The following is a 20,591-nucleotide window of genomic DNA, read 5'->3' on the forward strand; positions in this document are numbered from 1 at the left end:
ACACTCCCACATAATAGACCACAAGAACAAGGCCATGGACTGCCAAACACAATCACAGAAACATCCAGAAGGGGAGGATCCACCCTCCATTCGATGACTCCTTCACAGACATAGGGACTCTTTCCAGAGGGATGATGGATGGGGATAGGGTGTAGGTTGGGGGTTGACACTCTTCCATCCTATGGTTCCTTCACGGACGCCAAGCCAATGGCGGGGGAGCCGGTGCCCGGCATGCCAAGATACACTGAGGACACCTGGTAGGCCAGCCTCTAAGCGGCAGGTGACTTTGCCTGCTCACCCTCCTGTGGGTTCCAAGGCTGAGGACAGACAAGCCCTGAGCCCAACAAGAAACCAGGTGGCAATTTACTTCTCACCCCAGACTCTCCCAGTCAGTCAGTCAGTCAGTCAGTCTTCCCCCCAGTCCAACAGTCAATCAGTGAAGTCTGTCTCTCCCCAGCCAGCCGGCCTCCGCTCAGTCAGCCACTCTTCCCTGTCCCAGGCCTAGGCAGTAAGCTTCAAGGCAGTAATAAGAAACGTTCCATTTCTGGCACAAAAGGCCTGGGAACGGGAACCTAACGCTGATCTCTTCCAGTTCCGGCAGAGGCCCGTGGCCAACCTGAGAAACAGCGGCAGGGTCCGGGGGCCAGAGGTAGCGGAACAAAAGTGGCTGGAACTACAGAGCAGGGAGGGGGGACTTGCTCTCTGCTGGTCTGGACCCGTGGGGGGGGGGGGGGGTGCCCAGAGTCACACACGCTGTCCCTCAAGCACTCTAAGAAGCAGGATGGGCCATGGTGACATGGGCCACCTGGGCTGAGCTCAGCCCGAAGCTACCAAACCTGGACTTCATTACAGGTGCCAGAGTTCAGGGTTTGTGCTTAGGCGGGTGTCCCAGGCCCCAACCACCCACGGACCTTTCCGAGAAGGTTCTACAGTGACATCTTGAAGTCCCCTGAAACAAAGCACCGGGAAGCGTGAGCAGGAGGGCCCTGCCAAACAGTAGGGGGCCAGAAACTCCCCCCAAACTCCTGCCTCCAGCTGGACTCCTCACAAACCAACCACATTTGCTCTGGAGAGCGGGTACATTCCATCGACACCCACCCAGTCCCCTGGGAGCCTGGCTCCGGCCCAGCGGGGGCCCGGGCAGGGGAGAGAGGGACAGATGGTGGGTCAGAGAGAGACAGAGACAGGGACACACGATCAAGCAGGGACAGAACAAGAGTCAGAGAGGCGAAGCAGAGATCCGGAAGGGGGGGGGGGGGGGTGCTGGCTAGTTTTATGTCAACCTGATGCAGGTTCCAGTCATCTGAGGAAGGGCTCTTGACTGAGGAAATGCCTTAGTAAGATTGGGCTGGATACAAGACGGTAGGGCATTTTCTTAATTAGTGATTGGGGGGGGAGGGCCCAGCCCATGGTGGGTGGTGTCATCCCTGGGCTGACACGGTCCTGGATTCTATAAGAAAGCAGGCTGAGTGAGCCATGAGGAGCGAGCCAGTCAGCAGCTCCCCTCCATGGCCTCTGCACCAGGCCCTACCTCCACCATCCTGCCCTGTTTGTTCTGGTCCTAACTTCCTTTGATGCCTCTGATGATGAACCCTGATGTGGACCCGTAAGCCAAATTAACCCTTTCCTTCCCAAGTTGCTTTGGTCACGGTGTTTCATCACAGCAATAGTAACCCTAACTAAAACACGGTAACAAGAACATTTGAGCCACAAGTGGCCTCACTGGGTGACTGTGAGGATAAGACCCTCAGAAGAGCCGGAGGCTAAGACAGGGACAGTCTGGTAAGCAGCTGGTGACAGCAGAGGATGAGAGGTTCCCATGGAGATACAAAACCCAGAGCTGGTCCTAAGATACCCACCTGCTACCCAGCTCCAGAGGCCTACCACTAAGAGGCCATGCCCGGCCCCTCCTGCCTTCTATGAAACAGGGAGGGCGGGCTCAGGGCTAGCGGGGGAGGGGGGTCCTAGCGATGGGGAAGGAGAGCCTCTCCCCAGGAGCTGCCTGCCTGAGTCCCATCCCCCAATCCCAGCTCTCAGCTCAAGCTCCAAACAAACAGGGATGTCCTACGGTGCCCCCGCCCAGGGCTAGGCAGACCTTGGCACGTGACAGATGCTATAGACGCTCATCGGCCAGCTATCCTTGTAGTATCCCGGCATACCCCCTCCTGGCTGCCCGCCCCACACAGGACCCCACCTAGCCTGGGGCTGCTTGACTCACCTGCTTGGGATACAAGGCAAGGAGGAAGAGTCCACCCCACTGCCCTGAGTGGCCACTCCCCATCTCAAGCCAAGTCCCTAGCCACCCCTCACCACCCACGGTCAGATGTCCCTCCCAGCTTCCTGTCAGCATTAAAGGCAGTCCTCTTGGCCACTGGAGGCATGGCAGGCACCCAGACTAGACACACATAGGGACAGGAAATGGCCATCCTGGTGGCACCAGTCACAGGACCCAGGACCTCTGGGGGGAGAAGGGAGGAAGCAAGAAGGGATAGATATACAGTACAAGTGGACGGATAGACGGACGGACGGACAGATGGACAGATGATACAGTACAAGTGGATGGATGGATGGATGGATGGATGGATGGATGGATGGATGGATGGACGGACAGCTGAATGGTGACTCGTACTGGCAGGTGGGAGGCGGGTGTAGAGATGGTGACAGACAACTGAAGCTGGAGGAAAAAACCAGCAGAAGAGTGAGTGGCGGAAGGGGGAAGGGGGGAGGGGGCGGGCACAGGGTAAAGGGGATGGCGGGAGAGAAGGAACAACATTTGGGCAAGAAGAGATGCAGGAGAAGAGCAGCTGGAGCGAGCAGGTCCCCCATCTCCCACAGCGCAGGGCTGGAGGACAGCCCAGGGGCCACACCTGCCCCAAGTCTAGACGCAGTATGGTCAGCGGAGTTCTGCGCCAAGAAGACTTCACAACATCCCATCCGGGGCTCCCAGACGGCCTTGGTACCCACTGCCATCAGCCCAGCAAGCCTCTGAGGGCAACACAGGGGAACCAGGAACACAGCAGCCAGTGTCAGGGCCGAGGGGGAGAGCCAGGCCAGGCTTAAGAAACCACAAAGATGCGCACGAGGCTGCTAGGGAGAGACGATGTCAGGGCTCGGCCACATCAGACCTGATGGCCACCTGAAAAAGGACTAGCCCTTCCTGCCTGTCCTCACGTGACCCAGTGGCGGAGAGGGGCAGAAGCAGGCGGTAGGGGGAGGTGAGAGAGGCCACTGCCACAGTGAAGGTAAGTGATGGGTTTCCCGGGGCAACTGAGGCCAACACGGGTTAGACAGTGGCTAGACCTGGCACCTACAGGGCAGGATATGGGTGCTGGCCAACGGGCTGAGCGGGTAGAAGAGAGAGGGGGGAGGGGGAGCTGGAGCAGCGGAGAGAGAGATACCTGAGGTAGGTGTCAGTCTGTCAGTCTGTCAGGGAATGAGGATTACCTCAATGTCAGGGAAGCAAAGCCTATGTATGTCCCCTGACATCCTGACACCTGCCTTAGGTCACTGGACAGGGTCCCAGCAACCGAGCAGAACGCGCTGGGAATGGGCCAGACTTCTACAGCTAGAACAACGCCAAGAACATTCCAGAGCTCATGTCAGTGTCTCTACTCTCCTGGAGAGGCTGGAGTTTGGTCCTGTCACCTGGTCCAGCCTTAAGGTGTGTGTGCAAGGCTCACAGCTGACCCCTCTATCCAGCTGGCCTGGGTCACTCAGGGTTGGTCTGCTACAAGGGCCTGACTGACAAGGAGCAAGCAGAGCTCAGAGAGGCACAACCCCGGGGCAGCAGAGAAACAGAGTGGGGGCAAGAAGACAGACAGAAGGCTTAGAGGACGCCTGGCCCAGAGTCTCGGACTCTGTCATCAGAGCTACATGGAGGGCTTAGGCAAGGCTGTGATTTCAAGGCCTGCCTGGGCTGTAGAGAAAGTTCTAGACCAGCCCGATCACTTTAGCAAGACCCTACTTAGGAAAACAAAAAACAAGCAAAAAAAAGAGAACAGGGCTGAAGATAGAGTTTGGTTGGTAGAGTGATGGCCTAACACAGACAAGGCCGAGTCCCAGCCCTAGCCCACAGGGTGGGTGAACGCATAGGTCAGAGCTGGCTGAGGGAAGGGTAACCACTACCTCCGGAGTGCAGAGTGCCTCCATGGAGACAGGGTCCACCCTGCCCCTGCCCTGGGGCTCCTCATGCCCACGAAGATGCAGATGTAGACCTGTCCGGTCCTACTGGTCCCCAAGGAGCCAGTGAGACCTGAGCAGGAGCAGGGCTGTCTGTCAGCCCACCCAAGGCCCTCAACTCCAGGCCCTGACATGCTAGGCACCATCCCATCCGTCCGGTCTCATCTTAAGGGACCCTCGAGTCCCCTTCCCTAATGTTCAAACACGGGGGGGGGGGGGGGGGGGGGGGCAGTCCTGGCTGTCCGGTCTGTTGAATGAACCCTGAGGATTCCCAGGCCACTGTTCCACAGCCCCGACGAGGCACAGAGAATGTGCTACGGTGGACACCGGGGCTGATTTCAAGCAGTTAGTTCCTGACTCTCTGCTCCAAGGCTTCGCAGGGCTCTCACTTCCACTTCCCAGTCACTGCAGCCAATGATAAGAGCCACACAGCGCGTTCTGCCACAGGGCCTGTGCACACTCCTGCCGGCTAGAGATACCTTCCCTGTCTTCCCATCACCCACACCTACTCTCCCTTCCTGACTGCAGCCTCAGTATTCAGTGCCACCTCACATCCATGCCAGAGCTGTCCTCGATCCTTCGTTCTGCCCAGCCTTTCCCTGCCTCCACCTACGCCCGCCCCGTGCCAGTCCCTTTCCTGCCCACAGCAGCAGCGGCAGGGGCAGGGGTGGCGGCAGAAGAACCCATCGGTCTAGCTGCGGTGTACCTTGGTAAGGTCTTCAGACCCACTGGGCTGCCCGGTGGCCAGCAGGGGCGACGGGCGCAGCAGGGTATCTGGTAGTAGCTCCAGGCGCGGGCGCTTGCTCTCTGTGAATTCTATGTCGGGCTTGCCCAGCTCAGGCAGGAAGGTGCGAGACTCAGGGCGCAGGTGGAGCTCCTGAGACCTGTGGGAGCAGGGATGCACATGGGCTTGGGACCAAGACTACAGGTGCCCACCTAGCCAGGTTCTCATGAGGAGCCTTGCTAGGTTACTGTCTTCCCTGGAAGAAGGGGGCAATGGTTCTGATTCACGAGGTCTTGTGGTGACTGCCCAGCTTAAATCACTCATTGTAGCCTGAAGACCCCAAAGACCCTCCTGAGCTGACCAGGAATGCAAAAAGGCACAGGCCTCAGAAGCACTATGGGGACTGTGCAAAAAAACAGCACACCCAACACTACTCCTTCTCACCCTCTCTGGACAGACATCACTAGCCGATCACAACACTCCTGCTGTTAAACCTGGTCTAGCCAGCAGGTGGAGAACTGCGAGCTTTCTGTCTCTTAACCACTCTTCCTCAACCCTAGGTAGATGGTCAGAGCTCCTGCCTCCTCCTTCAAGTCCACAGCCCCTGCTCCTAGGAGACCACAGCCCTGTCATGGCCCTGGAATGCCACCAGGAGCACATGGCACCAAGAAGGGCTGAAGTCTGAACTCCTGAGCTTTACCCACAAAAAGTCTCCTCATCTACCTGAGAGACACTACAGCCTAGACAAGGAGTCGCACTTTCTCCTCACCTTTCACTCCCAGGCTGGAACTCGGATAGCAGTGAGGGCCGCCTCCTCTGTGGCTGGATGATGGAGCCAGGTGACAGGTGGGAGGCGTAGTCACGAGGGTGGTGTTGGTACTCAAGCAGCCCCACGTCCTGTGTTAGAAAAGGAACGGTGAGCGAGCGAAGGACCAACAGCAGCTTCCTTGCCGCCCTGCACCAAGAGGCTCGGACGAGTTCCCAGCCTACATCATCCTCTAGCCAAAATTGCCAGAGCGATGCCGCCACCATGCTCCGAACCCTGTCCAGCCACAGGGCTGGGGCAGCCTTTGGTGTAGGGGAGGCTTATAAGCCACAATGTCTCTACGCCTCCCCACGAGACTTCACTGGGCCCTGCAGAGCTCCTGTATTTCCCTACTCTCCAGCTGGTACAATCGGGGGGGGGGGGGGGGGGATTGTAAGCACAGCCCCCAGGCCACAGGCCGGCAGTCAACTTGCAAACCCCACCCTGACCACTGCCCCCATTATCCAGCGGCTGGTTTAGAGAAGGGACCACACAGAGAATGGGTCACTTATCCCAGGCCCTGCCTGCTGCCACAGGCCTGGGAACTGCCCCAGCCGGGCACTGGTTAGCTCAAGTATCCCTAAGAGCAGAGACACAGCAGTGGAGACCCAGGTATCTTTGTGGACAGGCATCCCTGTGAGAGCCAAGCTCGGGCACCCCCAGGGAGGGAGGAAGAGCCAGCACAGGTGGGGCTAGAACGATGGCCCTACAAGCCCAGGCCTCAGGCCAGCAGTGGCTCGGGAGCCCCGCCTACCATGGGGAAGAACAGCTGGCATGCGCAGTATGGGGAGGGAGAGGCAAGCTGTGCCCTCCCACTTCGAGCAATGCCATGATGTCACTGGTCTGGCCACGCTTGGGTCGACATGGTCCAAGGAGGAAGCCTCGACCTTGGCCAACCTTTGCAGTAACAGAGCTGAGGAGTCAACACAGTTGACAGTTTCTCCCAACCTTGAAGCCTCAGCTCAGTGCCAGGCTCCCTCTGCTCACTAGCATCCTTGGTCTTAACCTGGATCCCACAGTCCCTAAATAAAGCCTTCCTACATTTCTCACATTGGCCAAGATCACCTCATCACTATGGGGAAATGAGAGAAGAGGGAGAGAAATCAAGTGTGCACATCGATTCTAATTGGAAAAACAAGACGAGGGTCCCCCTTGTGCCCTGGTCAATCTGTTCTGTCTGCCTAGACACTTGGTTACACTGCATGGCAATCAATTAACCATGTCTGACTAGCTTCCGGCTACAGATAGCATGGACTATAGATAACTTAGTTTTCTTTTGTCTATCCCATCCCCCACCCCCAAGACTGGGTTTCTCTGTGTAGCCCTGACTGTCCTGGAACTCACTATGTAGACCAGGCTGGCCTTGAACTCACAGAGATCCGCCTGCCTCTGCCTCCTGGGTACTGAGATTTAAGGCGTGCACCACACGCACCTCCCCCACCCCCAGCCTTTTTGGTCCTTTTCATTGTGTTTGCTTTAGATTTTATCTTTAATTAGGTGTCTGTGGTATGTCTATGCATATACGCATTTAACTGCAGTGGCCACACAAGCCAGAGAGAACAGCGGATCCCGTGGAGCTGGAGGGGTTGTGAACTGCCAGATGTGGGTGCTTGAACCCAAGCTCAGATCGTCTGGAAGGAGCAGCCCAGGCTCTGACCCGCTGGGCTCCTGGCTTTGTGTCTCACGGCAGTTCTTACCGCAGAGAGTCAATGGCACCAGTCAGGTACGCCGCCGAGGATGCAGAAGCAGCTGGGACCCTGTCCCCAGAGACTGAGCGACTGGGAAGCCTGAGACCAGACTTCAAGGGAAGGATCTGGCCGGACAGACCTTGCAAAAGACGCTGAAGGACAACTGCAGGGTCGAACCCGCGAGAAGGACATGGCTACCGGAGGACCCTACAAGGAGGACTTCAAAGGGGAGGACCCCACAGAGAGGACCGTGAGGGGAAGACTGTCTCAAGTCACCACAGCCAAGCCCCTCTGCCCAAGCTGACTAATGTGACCCCCAAGGCAGCCACGCAAGGGGGGACATCGCGGGTGGTCTGAACATCAAGAGAATGATGTCCCAGAAAGCAAGAGCGGCTCCTCCAGGTCACACGGCAAGGACAGCAGGGGTTCTGCAGGGTCTAGGCTGGCACTCCGCAGGTGGCAGGCTCCCAGCCTACCCCACAGATGATTCCAGCAGGCCTGACTCAGGAGAGAAGGCTCACCCCAGCCCCTGTGCGTTTCCACAGCAAACAGAACAAGTGGGGAGCCCCAGGAAGCACGCTGTACTCCAGAACCAGTCCAGTAGAGAACCACACAAGATCAGACGGAGGCGAGCGCTCCTGTGAACCCCGGGTCATAGGTCACTCCTGAACAATGCGCATTCCAACAGTCTCGCCTGGCCTGTCCCTCCTCTCCGGTCCCAAGTCCGCTGTCAACATCTGGCTCCCCACTTACATGCGGCCTCCCCTCCCCTCATCTTCGCTCACTATTCCCCCCCAGGGAATGTCGGCTCCCCAAGGTAACAGCGTTTCTTCGCCTCCACAGCTCTGTCCCCAGGGCTTCGAAGTCGGCGCGTGTCAAATCTAGTCAGCATTTGTTGAACAAATGAATGAATGAGTGGATCAGTTAATGAGTGAGCAAGTGAGTTAATGAATGAATGGACAGACAGAGGAGGACCCTAAGGCAGAGCTGGGACATGTGCAGGTGGTACAGGACCCCTCAGTGTACCCACATACCCAGGACATCAGCCCAAGCCAGCAGCCAGTCCCCCGATACCTTATGTGGCACAGCAGAGTTTGTGACCAACTGGACAACAGCCCGCAGGTCCATCCCATACCAAGAGTCAGCCAGCTAGGCCCCAGGCCAAGGCTGGGGACGGCCAACTTCATTAGGCGTCCCTGGCCCGCACCTTGCCAGGCACTGACCTGCGGGTACGTGGCTCCTGCACCCCACTGCCAGCAGCATGGCCAGGAGAGGCGGGGGAACCCCAGCATCTGGGCGGTGCAGCCTGAGGCTTACAGGAAGCATGTTACCCCGGGATGACGGAGGAAGACTGTCTGATGCTGGAGGCAGGGGGTGCCGACAGTCAGGGCTCCTGCTGTCACAATACACAGGGACCCGCTCGTGGCCCAAGCATGACGTCACCTCAGTAGAACCCCGGCATTTTATGGCACCTCACTTGACTGAAGTGAAGGGGCCGAGCCTCTGGGAAGAAAGGCCTCCTGGAGCATGTGCAAGCGGCCCAGACCCAAACATTCCATTCCCTAGGCCCAGGACACCAGACTGAGCTGGTCATTGTGCCAGGCTAGAACACACAGCTCCGCGAGACGCTGTGTTTTCCTGTGGGGCATCGGCCTTGCTGTGCCTCCATTCTGCCTGTTCTCTGACTGCTCGTCCCCAAGGTAGAAGTGCTAAGGACAGCCCGGTTCCTACAGCTATGCTCTACCCACCCCTGGGCCACAGGGACGGGGAGGGAGGGGTGGAGGTGGGGGAGTGAAGAGAGGATTGGCTGAGGAAGGATCGTAGGGAGGCTGGGAAAATGGGGGGGGGCTGAGAAAAAGGGCTGCAGGAAGGCCGGAGCTAATGGGGGGCTTGGGGGAGACAGGGCCATGGGGAAGGCTGCAGGAGAGACCAGGGCTCCAGATCACAGACCCCAGCTTCACCAAGACAGCGCAGGAAAGTGATGAGAGACCCAACCATGGATGGTCCTCAGGGACCGCCGAGTTATGCTAACAGCCCAGGAAGGGCTAGAGGCCAAAGAACAAGCATGTCACCTGGAAAGGAGCATGGGGCCCCACGGAGGGACAGCCATGTTCCCACCTGTAGCCATCCCATCAGGCCACACTCACCCCAGCGGGGTGAGTAACCACTAGGTCCTGTCCGGTGGCAGCCTGCGTCACCAATACTCAGCGGGAGAGTGGGAGGTGCCTAGGGTCAGCCAGTGACCCTAAATGCCGGGCACAGGACACAAATGGGACAAAGAGCAGGAAGGCAGGTGGGAAGGAAGGGCCTGAAGCTTCTAGAAGACTCCCTGAGGCTGGGCACGCACAGAGAAAGTAGATGAGCCCTATGAATGGAAGAGGACAAGCAGGAAGCCACAGGCATCGGCCTGGGGGGCAGGGCCAGCCCCAGGCAGGGCCTGGCTTTAACAGTACCAAGTTATGGTGGCAGGAGACAGCCACATGGGGGCATGCACAGGCATTCTTGGGGTGCTCTCATCACCCCTACTTTACAGGTGGAGGAAGTGAGAGCCCCCCCCCCAACATTAAAGGGCAAGTCTGGGTTCCCCGGCAGCCTGGAGAGCTAACACCCTTGCTGCTGGTGACAGCTGCGACCCAGGACCTCGAACAGCAGGTGGTCACTGAGTGGTGGCATCAAGTCTGGGGGCCAGGGAACGCAGGGCCCCAACACCGCCATGGCTGCCCCTGGATGACGGTTAGGGCTTGCCTTCTCCCTCCAGGCCTCAGCTGCTCCACCCAAGGCCCCGCCACTCCGAGAGGGCCGCGTGTTACACAGGGAACACCCTTCACCAAGGCTGCCTCTACACATCTGGGCCCTCAGTTCTTGGGGAGCCGCTGTGCATGGGACCTTGAGGCTAAGCTCTGGAGCTCATGGGAAAGCAGACTTGACTCATAAACAGAGACATCTCCCACACAAATGCAGGTCTGCACAGAAATGGGAACACAACACCCAGGAGGGACAGACATGAGCCTGGATACCCACACACACACTCTAGGCAACTCCCACCCCACTGTGACTGATGCGTCCGTCTCACGCCCCTTCAACCGACAGCCAGAAACGTGGTAAACAACAGGCACACAATAAAGGCCCACAGAGGATTCGAAGGCCAAGCCTCCTGCTTGCTCCACAGTAAGAAGCAAGCAGGCACAGGACCCTGGCAGGGACAGACACCGGGCCTCAGTCTCACAGCCAAATAAGCACCAAGCCCTTGAGGGTTAGGAAGAAGAGGGTATGACCTCAGTCTCCCCTCCCCAAAACCACCTCAGCCCCACACAGAGCAGAAATGAGTCTGGCTGGGGGAGCGGGTGTACGCCGTAGGCGCTCCCCTGCGCATGCCAACCCCACGGCCGATCAGACAGGGCGCCCAGCTGGCCTGGTCCCAACCTCCACCCTCCCACACCGAAATCAGGACTTGGCTATGCACCCCAGGCTGGCCTCAAGATCACACCGCTCGCGCCTCCACTTCCACCAGGCTGAGATCACAGGCCTGCATCACCACGCCTGGCTGCCACGTGTCCCCACTGTGACCAACGCGACACGGGCCACAGCAGCCTGCTTTCCGAAGACGTCGGAGTACAGAGCAGTGGCGGTCCTGGGCACACGTGCCCCTTACCGTGTGGGGCCGGGCGATCTGCACCGGGTAGGAGATGCCGTGGGGCGGATAGCGGGGCTCAGCGGCCCGCCACGTCTGTGCTACAGGTTGTGTCGATCCGGACATGGTGGTAAGGTCCAGGTAGGTTCTGAAGTGCGACAAGGCTCTGACCGCAGCGAGGACTAAGGGCTGGTCCCAGTCATCTGATGGCAGGCGACCTCGTCACAGGTGCCTGTGGAGAAAAGAGAAGGAAAACAAAGTGAGCCTGGGGCATCTGGTCCACAACCACAGAGGCCTGGTGCTTCCTCTGCCTGAGCCTCCGCCCGCTGACTGCCCAAAGCCACGACATGGTGCCTACCTTCCACAAGCCATCTCCCCACTAGCCAGGGCCTCAACCAGCAAGCTGAGGAGCCTCAGTGTGGACGCCATACCCACAGCCACCCGATGGCTCCCTCACCGCCTCGGCCAGCCAGCTCATGCCGGGACTTTCCAGGACTCCGGGGCAAAGTTCTCCAAAAGCCCCTGGCAACTCCGGCTCCCAGCTGCCCGGCCTGTCCCTGGATTGTGTGCTAGCAGAGCGGTACACACCGGTGACCTGCTGTGGGTCACAGGGTGACCCAGGCAGAACAAGGCCGCCTGGCCGCTCTGTCGTCCTCAGCCAGAGATGGCCGTGTGATGCGGACAGGTCATACATGTGGTTAGCCTGGTGCCACTAGGAGTCAGGGAACTGGATGCTGAGGGTCACACCAGGGACATCCAAGACATCCAGGACACAGGCATCCTGGACAAGAGGGCACCAAACAGGTCCAGGGTACACAAATGCCACCTTCTAGGCAGGAGCCTCCGTGGCTAATATAAAAGGCTATGAGAGTAGCCCAGTGGTCTCGAGGATGGGAACGTAGAGGGTCCAAGAGCCAAGGAGGCCGGTGGGAAGTCTGAGAGCCTCTCCCTCCCCCGTGGTTCTTCCCTTCCTCTACCAGCCTCTCATGCAAAACCTCTTCCTCTTCACACTGCACCCCAGAGCTAAGGCAGGGGGTGTATCCCAAGGGCTCAAGGCTAAGGAGACTGATCTGACCCCCAGCTCCCTATAATTTCATCCTAACCCTTCCTCTTGAGCGAACTCATAACTGCCCTCCAAGCAGCAGATGGTCTACGTCAGCCAGTGAATGGTCTCCTGTAGAGAAATGAGCCAAGGAAGGTGAAGACCGCGGATCCAAGAAGCCATAGCACCCCGTTCTCCCTGCCCCCCGAAATCTGGAGGTCCCGACTATGCACCACCCCCTACCCAACCTACCAGTGTGAACTTCACATTCCAGCCCTGACTCCTAGGAGGGTCATGTGACCCAGGCACGGCCAATCAGGCTGTTGGGAAGGGGGGCAGCGACTGGCTGAGGGATGAGCAGGTCGCTCGACCTGAGGACCCGGTGGAGAACTATCCCTGAGCGCCCTGGCCAGGTGTGGCTTTACCCTGATGGCCCTGGCTGACTTTCTGTTACTTGCTACCAAGAATTCTGGCTCACACAGACGACCTTCCACCAAAATGAGACATGTCACATGACGCTTATGAACATTAGAGCTGAGGCCAACATGGCAGCTGTCCTGTGCCTGTCAAGACGCTGCCTTGGGAGGGGCGGGGTTAAACAGGTCTACACCACACCTCTTGCCTGGCTTCTGTGCTACCCCACCCTGAGGGCTGACCGTCCTAGTGCCAGGCACACCATGAATGGCCACAAACCCACTATTTGAGGCCAGACAGTGGTGGCGCACGCCTTTAATCCCAGCACTCGGGAGGCAGAGCCAGGCGGATCTCTGTGAGTTCGAGGCCAGCCTGGAAAGGACCCACATGTCTATTCTCTTGGCCTGTGGAAATGTAGGCACAGAGCCCACAGGCTCAGGAGGCAGAGAGGGTGCCTCTCGAGGCCACCTTTGGGAAACTTCACGCCTCAGCCTGGCTTGGCTTCCACCCAAGACTCACAGGGCATCCACCGGACACACAGGCACTGTATCACCCAAGACCACCCTGCCAAGCCCTCTCCAGTGTCCCCCATGTGTAGGGCAGCCCCACAGCCAGACACTCTAGTGACCCCACACTATGAGTTTATCTAACCCACAATTCACCTCTTCTACTCTCTCAGCCTTGTTTGTAGCCGGCTTGGAAAACAAACACAAATTCGGAAAACAATTTGGCAGGCCCTCAAAACTTGAAATACAGAATTACTGAGGATCCGCAATCCCACTCCTGGGCACCCGAAGAACTGGCCAAGAGTCAGACAGACATAGGAATGTTCAGAACGGCCCCATTCCCAACAATCACAAGGAAGAAACACCCACCAGCATGGCCTGCCCGTTCAATGTGAGTGCTACTTAGCCAAAAAGACCAAAGATACTGACACAGACCACACTAGATGTCTCCAGGGATGTCACACTGATTAAGACTAACTACAGTATGTGACCAACTCACACACATGTCCACAAGGGGCACAGCACGGTCAGAAAGGAAAAGGGTGGGTACCCGGGTCTGGGAGGGAGGCACAACAGACAGGCTTTTGAACAGTCCTGAGGAGGAAGAGACAGGAAGTGTCCAGGTAGACAGCATCACCACAGCAGGAGACCAGAGGTGAGACTAGATGTTTTAAGTCTGAGAAGGCCACTTCATTAGATGTGAGGAGGTCACTCAAGGCCCCACGGACCATGGTAGACTTGAATGGATTCTGTTCCAGGGGCGACGGGGCGCCCCGGACGGTGGCTGAGGGACAGGACAGTGTCGGCGCGTTCTGCCGTGGGTAGCACAGCTGGCTGGCCACTATAAACGTCCACGAGAGACAGACTGTGGGATGGGGCGGCAGCCACTGGGAAGGGGAGCGAGCAGATGGCACAGCCATCGGGGAGGAGGCAGGCGGAAGCCTCACACGCTTGCAACAGGGAAGGGGCATGCATCTCCACACACCTCACGGAGGAGTGGCTGCAGCCCCGGGACAGCACCAGGGGAGGAGCCCGGAAGGCAGCAGGCTCTCAGGAAGGCGACCCCAACAGAGCAGCTTCTGTGAAACAAACAATGTCACCCTACAAGAGCAGGGACGGGCCGAACCCGCGGTGTGCGCCACTACAGTTACCGCTTCCGGCAGGGATGGCCCCTAAGGCCATCCCTGTGCACCACACACCTTCGGTGACATGTGTGCCCACTTCCTTCTCCTCCCAGGGCTGGCTGGCATAACCGGTGCTCAGCAGAGATCTGTGCCCATCCCAGTGATGTAAGGGCCCACCTGTGTCCCCGTCCCACGGCAGCAACCTCCTTCTGGGGCTGCAGGCAGGCGTGTGGCACTTGGGGACACAAGCAGTGGCCTGGCTCAGGCATGGGAGGTGGGATAACGGGGAACAGCTGGACAGCAGAGAGAGGCTGGGGTGACAAGTCGTGGGACGCGCTGTGTGTGACACAAACCTGCAGCTTCCTGGGGACAAAGAGCACCCCAGTGACAGGCCAGGAGGTGACGGGGGCTCCCCAGAATTAGAACGTGTGTGGCAGTCAGAGTTCACATCCACCATGGGGACCAGAGTCTCTGTGCAGGCTTCAGAAGCCAAGGAGAACCCCAGGAGAACACAGTACAGTCCCGTTTCCAGACACCAAGAGGTCTGTGGGCCGTAACCACAATGGCCACCCACTCCACCTGACAGATCTGCCTCCATGCTACCATGTTTCTATGGGAGCCAGAGGCCACCAGGCACGCCATATTGTCAGACAAGGCCTCCAGTGACTGCTTCTAAGGGGGTTTCTGAGTCTCCTGACCAAACCTAGACATTGGGTGCAACTTTAAAGGCTCGGACCCGGTGCCCCGCATCATCTCCCCGCAATACAGGGTCGCCCTCCCCAACCCCAGCCCCAGATGGGATCAAACACATGGTCAAAGCAATGGAGACTGAAGGCCAAGCCACCACCTCTTGGTCACTGAGTAGAATGATGCCAACAAGAACCACCAATCCTAGAGAGCACCCCTTCCAACAGAACCACATAAACTACTGTCCCAAACGGCTGCAACAAGGCCAGAGACCAACTCCACACTTTATCCTGCTGTGCGACCTTGGCTGGGTACAGACCTCTCTGTGCGTCAGCTGAGGCTTCACGGGTGAGCTGTCTATAAAGAGGTACAGGCCAGTCTTCACCTCTAGAAAGGCACTGTCCTGGGGGAAGCCTCCAATCCTGCAGCTTCCACGGAGCACCCCCAGGACCCCACTTCCTACACTTCAGCAGTGAGCCCCCATCACAGGCCCTGTTCGTGTGTATGAGCCTGTCACCAAGCACACCTGAACCATTCCACAGATGGGGAAACCAAGGCACAAAGAGAGGCTCTCCTCTGCCCAGGATCACATAACACCCCCAGGTCTTGGCTACCTAGGCACCGAAGAAATCTGGCCAAGTATGGGTCACAGGTTCTGGTCCCCGCTTAGCCACATGGGTATTCCCTGGGCTGTGGCCACCCACCAGCTCCTGCCAAGGCAGACAGGGCCACTTCTTCCTCATGGCTTTCCTTGCAGTTAATTTTGTGTGTGTGTGTGTGTGTGTGTGTGTGTGTGTGTGTGTGTGTATGCATGTACATGTGTGCACGCGTATGTGTGTGCGCATGTGTATGCATGTGTGTGTACATGCATGTGTGTGTGCGTGCGTGCGTGTATGCATGTGTGTGCATGCGTGCGTGTGTACGTGCGCGCATGCGTGCGTGCATGTGTGTGTATGCACACGTGCACATACATAGAAATCAGAGGTCACACTTGGGTGTCACTCTTCAGGAGCCAACCACCTTGTGTTTTGAGGCAGGATCTCTCCCTGGGACTTGGAGCTCCCTGAGGAGCTAGGCTCATCGGCCTGTCTCTACCACCCCGGGGCTGAGATTACAAGCACACGTCGTCATGCCTGGCTTTTCTCCATGGGCTCTGTGATGAAATGCACATGGCAAGCATTTCACTGACTGGAGCATCTCCCCAGCCCATTACTTAATTCCAAAAGGAGGGAGGAGAGGGCGGCTAAACCACAGCCGGTGATCCTCGAGCACGCGGTCCTCAGGTCCCCACACCAGGCTCTGCCCACCACCCCTCCCCAGCTCCTCCTCCTCCCGCCTCGGCCACTCTGGGGAGCCTCAGGTTTCCATCAAGGCCTCTCCTCCCTCTGGCCACCGCCATGGCCACTCTGCCCACGGAGAAGAGGGATCAGACAGTGGGCTGGTGTAGAGATGCCGTGAGTGGGTAGTGACACTAGCTGAGTAGTTCGAAAACACTCTGCTTACTCTGGGTCCTGGTACGGTGACTGGCAGGGAAGCAGGTCACCAGCCAAAAGCACTAGGGACATAGGCCCATCTCTCAGCAGGGACAACCTGAGATCCAGATCCTGCCAGGCTGGGCAGCCAGGCCCGGGTCCCTCATCTCCCTCCTGCACAAGATACTCAGAGCCCAGGGGACAGAGAAGCTGGTGGCCAGAGACAAACACTGTCAGCTAGAATAAGGAAGTGAGGGGTTGAGGGCACAGGGGAGGGAGGGGTCTCGGCAGATTCACGGGGTGGGGGCTCCGGGGATCAGCTGCACGCACTAAGAAAGCACTCAACACCTTCCCAACCATGCAATTCCAAACATTGAGGAAATGAGCACAATGCAGGCAAACAAGCACGCATGCACGAATGCACGCACACTCATGCCTCCTCCAGGAGGCCCCTTAATGGAACTCCCTATTCGCCCCAGAGACTTCATGCCCAGCACAATGAACATGAGTCCCTCTCCAACCCACCTTACCCCACAAAACCTGAGCCTGGGCCTGTCCAGTGGTGCCTCACCATCTGCTGGGCTGCAACCCATCAGCTCAGCTTGCCATGCAGGGAGCATAAGGGACCTCAGAAGGGCTGTGAGGAGCCTTTCAGAACCTCGGGTTTTAGTGCAAGCCATGAGACCCTGCCACCCAGACAAGGCCAGAGCCCCACACGCCCACCTCTCCACCTACCCGCACATTTGGCTGCCCAGCCACAGCTGTATAGCCACTGTAGTCTGTCTGTCCTTCCCTTCTCCTCAGGTTGCTTCTGGAGGAATCCAGGAGAGACCACTGATGGCCTGACGGGAATAGCGGACGGCCACCTGGGGCTGAGGGCCAATGTTTCTGTAGCCGAAACCAGCTGGCCACTCGCTGCCCAGGAATAGGACCCCTGCAACGCAGTCCCCTGCCCCAGCCAGCCTGGCACTGACCACAGCACCCCCTACCCAACCCTCCCTGCCAGTCAGGAGAGACCTGCGGCCACCTGGACACCCAGCCAAGGGGACGCCCGCCCCCTTTGGATCAGCACAGCTGGAGCACATACACACAGTCTCCAGTGATGGCCCCAGGAACTCAGCGAGGATCAACAGATGAGGTCAGACAACCATCAAGGGTCTGGAGGCCCTGTGGCCAGGAGCCAAAGGCAGTACCCAGATAACCACAGTCCCCAGAAGCAGTTCTGGGTCCTAAGCCCACTCTGGGGATCCCAGAGTGGACAGAAGCAGCTCACCAAGGATCCTGGGAAGAGGGCCTAGACAAGAGACAAAGAGGGAGACCCCAAGCCCCACAGCACACGAGCCAGGAGAGATTATAGACAACACAGACCCAGGGCTGGGCTGGAACTCAGGAAAGTGGTGGAGAGGACACACTAGCCCAAATATTCCAGGCCAAGCCAAAAAAGCTAGTTCAACTCGGGGACATCTGCCAGCATGGGTCTCTGAATAACCAGTAAACCAGCCTGCCGCCCAGATACAGAGGGGGCCCAGAGGCCCAAGCCAGACCAGCCTTGCCTTCAGACGGCCGGTTCTGCAAACCTCTGACAGCACCCTGCACGGGAAGAAGATCCACAGCGGGCAGAAGGCTCACGCCAGGCCAAGAGCCCTGGTGACAGGGTGAGTGGCTGGTCCACCTGCCCAGTAAGCCGTCTATAAGCCTTGTTTACGCTACAGAAACACACTAGCTGTTCAATGTCGGGCCAGCTAGGGGTCTACACTGGACCCCATGGAGTCAGTCAGTGGCGGTGAGCCCAGCCTCCTCTGAGCACATTTCCCCTCGTCTCCCTGGCAGCCTGAACACACCACCCTACAGTTAGCCCCAGCCCAAGAAGCAGGCCTCGAACTCACTATGTGGCCGAAGATGACCTTGAACTTCTGATCCTCCTGCTCCCAGCCTCCCAAACGCTGGGACCACAGGGGGGTGTCACATCATCGGGCTCGGCCGGCATGTCAGGGGCAGCAAGTTCTCTCACACAAGGCCGAGGAGTGCAGAGTTCCAAAGAAAGAACATCAAGCGCCTGGATCCAACTGCGTCTGAAGTTCTGTTTAGTTACTTGAAACTTTTGTACTAAACACGGGAAGAAACAGGGAGTCCAGCCATTGCCACAGGAGACCCCCGAGCGAGTGATGCCTGGAGACCAACCAACTGCTCGGCTCTGTGGGCTCAGATCTGCAGCCTCCAGGTCCCTCTAACGTGCAGAACGGAGCAAGGAGGAAGTGGTCAAATGGGCAAGCGTCTGGGGCAGGAACCCCGCCAGCCTCTCCTCCTGGAGCCAAAGCGGGCGTGCTCGACGCCTCTCCTTGCTATTGGCGGCTCTAACGGGGACCCAGCCTTGCAGACAGTGCCTGCTCCTCACAGTTCTTGAGGATTTGGGTCAGTCCTTGGCAGCAGATACACTCACTGCCTGGCGGTACCAGAAGCCTCCGTGAGGGTTACGCAGGGAACATGGCAGCCTCTCTGTGAAGGTGTGCTTGACCATAGCTGAGGAGCCCAGAGCCGATAAGCAGGCCGGCCAGGCCAGGACGACCCTGGAGAGTGGGCCACACCGGACCCCACCATACCCTTCTCTAGCTTGCTGAGAGCTCAGTTTCCTAGAATTTATAAAGGGGGGGTCAGCTGGGTGTGGAGGCACACCATCTTTAATCCCAGCACTAGGAGGCAGAGGCTGGTGGTTCTCTGTGAGTTCAAGACCAGTATGGTCCACATAGCGAGTTCCAGGACCATCCAGGCCCTGGTGGGGACAGGCAAGACATCCTACAGGTACCCTCTTTCCCAGGTCTCTCTGCTTTCGTTCTCCATCTACGGGCCTAGGACAGCTCCACGTCACTGTGGAGGAGGAGACTCTTTCCACAGGGCAATACTGCTTCCATCCCGGGGCCTAAGTGGTCGCCATGGTGACAAACCAATGGGAATAGCTCCTGCCATCTCTGTGGCCAACCCTCCGTCTAACGCTCATCAAGCTCTGCTGGCATCCTATCCAGTCATCTAAGCGCCTGGCCAGAGATCTCATTCTGACGACACTGTGTAGGTGAAGGGAGAGGAGGTGCAGGGAGGGGAGTGAGGTGGCCAAGTCATACAGCTGGCAGCTGGAAGTCCAGGTAAGCCAACTCCAGGGCAGGCTGGGAGCCTCCTCCACCCGCGCGCGGGTGGTCCAGGTGTCATGGTGGCCATGTTGCCCCATCCTGCCTCCCCTGCTTATGACGGCACTGCTCAGGGATGGGGGACACCCAGGGCACCCAGGACGGTCCTATCTGAAGTCACCCTGTTTTCGAAATGCTCTCTCAGGATGTGGGGTGTCCAGATTTGAGCAGATCCCTGGGGTCCTGTTTGCTCTGTTGCATTACACCAACCTCTTCCAAGGCTCGCTCCTAAGCAAGCTCCCTCGAGCCCACAGTTAGGCCCTGGAGAGTCGCCGTGGAGCCAGGGAGGCCAGAGCATGAAGGCACATGCAGGGACACCGAGGCGCATGGTCACGGCCCAGTGGCCCCTCTGGCTGGCAGGGAGCCAGAGTCTCACGCCCAAGGCTCTTGGGAGAGGCCAGCTCAATGACTCATCCACTCACAGGCCAAGAGGCTGGAGGTGGCTTGGGAAGAGGAGAGAAGAGCACAAAGCCAAGGACCTGGCTGGGACTTGTACACAGACACACACTGACACAGATACACACATACAAACACACACACACACACACACACACATATACAAACACACACACAAACACATACACATATATATACACATACAGACACATACATACAAACACACACATACAAACACACACACTGACAGACACACACACACACACACAAACACATACATATATACACACATACAGACACACACTGACAGATACACACACACACTGACACAGATACACACATACAGACACACACACATACAAACACACACATACAGACACATACACGCATACAAACACACACACACAAACATACACATATACACACATACAGACACACACACATACATCCAAACACACACACACTGACAGATACACACACACATACACACACACTGACACAGATAAACACACACATACATACAAACACACACACAAACATTTACATATATACACACACAGACACACACAAACAGACACACAGACACACACACACACACACACACACAACATTAACCCTAACCTTGAACCCTTGAAAGGCTCAGGATAGCCCAGTCATGTAACCCACACATCAGTCGTTCCTAGCCTGCCAACCCCCACGCGGCCCATCGCCTGGGATGTGGCTGAAAGGGCCTGCCATGACATC

General features: G+C 57.8%; 1 protein-coding gene across 31 annotated transcripts in view; it reads right to left on the reverse strand.

Annotated features, from left to right (window-relative positions):
- Positions 1–20,591, reverse strand: part of Ncor2 (nuclear receptor corepressor 2) — a 162,576-nt gene that overhangs the window by 98,606 nt on the left and 43,379 nt on the right. For 29 of the 31 annotated variants that reach the window (XM_076561254.1, XM_076561232.1, XM_076561255.1 and 26 more), the window contains 3 exons: positions 11,049–11,259; positions 5,673–5,800; positions 4,886–5,063 (listed from right to left, as the gene is read on the reverse strand). In XM_076561254.1, coding sequence (XP_076417369.1) covers positions 4,886–5,063; positions 5,673–5,800; positions 11,049–11,153 — 411 coding nt within the window. In that variant the 5' untranslated portion in view covers positions 11,154–11,259. Of the gene's footprint in view, positions 1–4,885; positions 5,064–5,672; positions 5,801–11,048; positions 11,260–11,385; positions 11,522–20,591 lie in introns of those variants that run through there. The other 2 variants (XM_076561229.1, XM_076561252.1) reach the window with 2 other exon arrangements.

This window comes from Peromyscus maniculatus, chromosome 23, assembly GCF_049852395.1.
Source record: "Peromyscus maniculatus bairdii isolate BWxNUB_F1_BW_parent chromosome 23, HU_Pman_BW_mat_3.1, whole genome shotgun sequence".
NCBI lineage: Eukaryota > Metazoa > Chordata > Mammalia > Rodentia > Cricetidae > Peromyscus > Peromyscus maniculatus.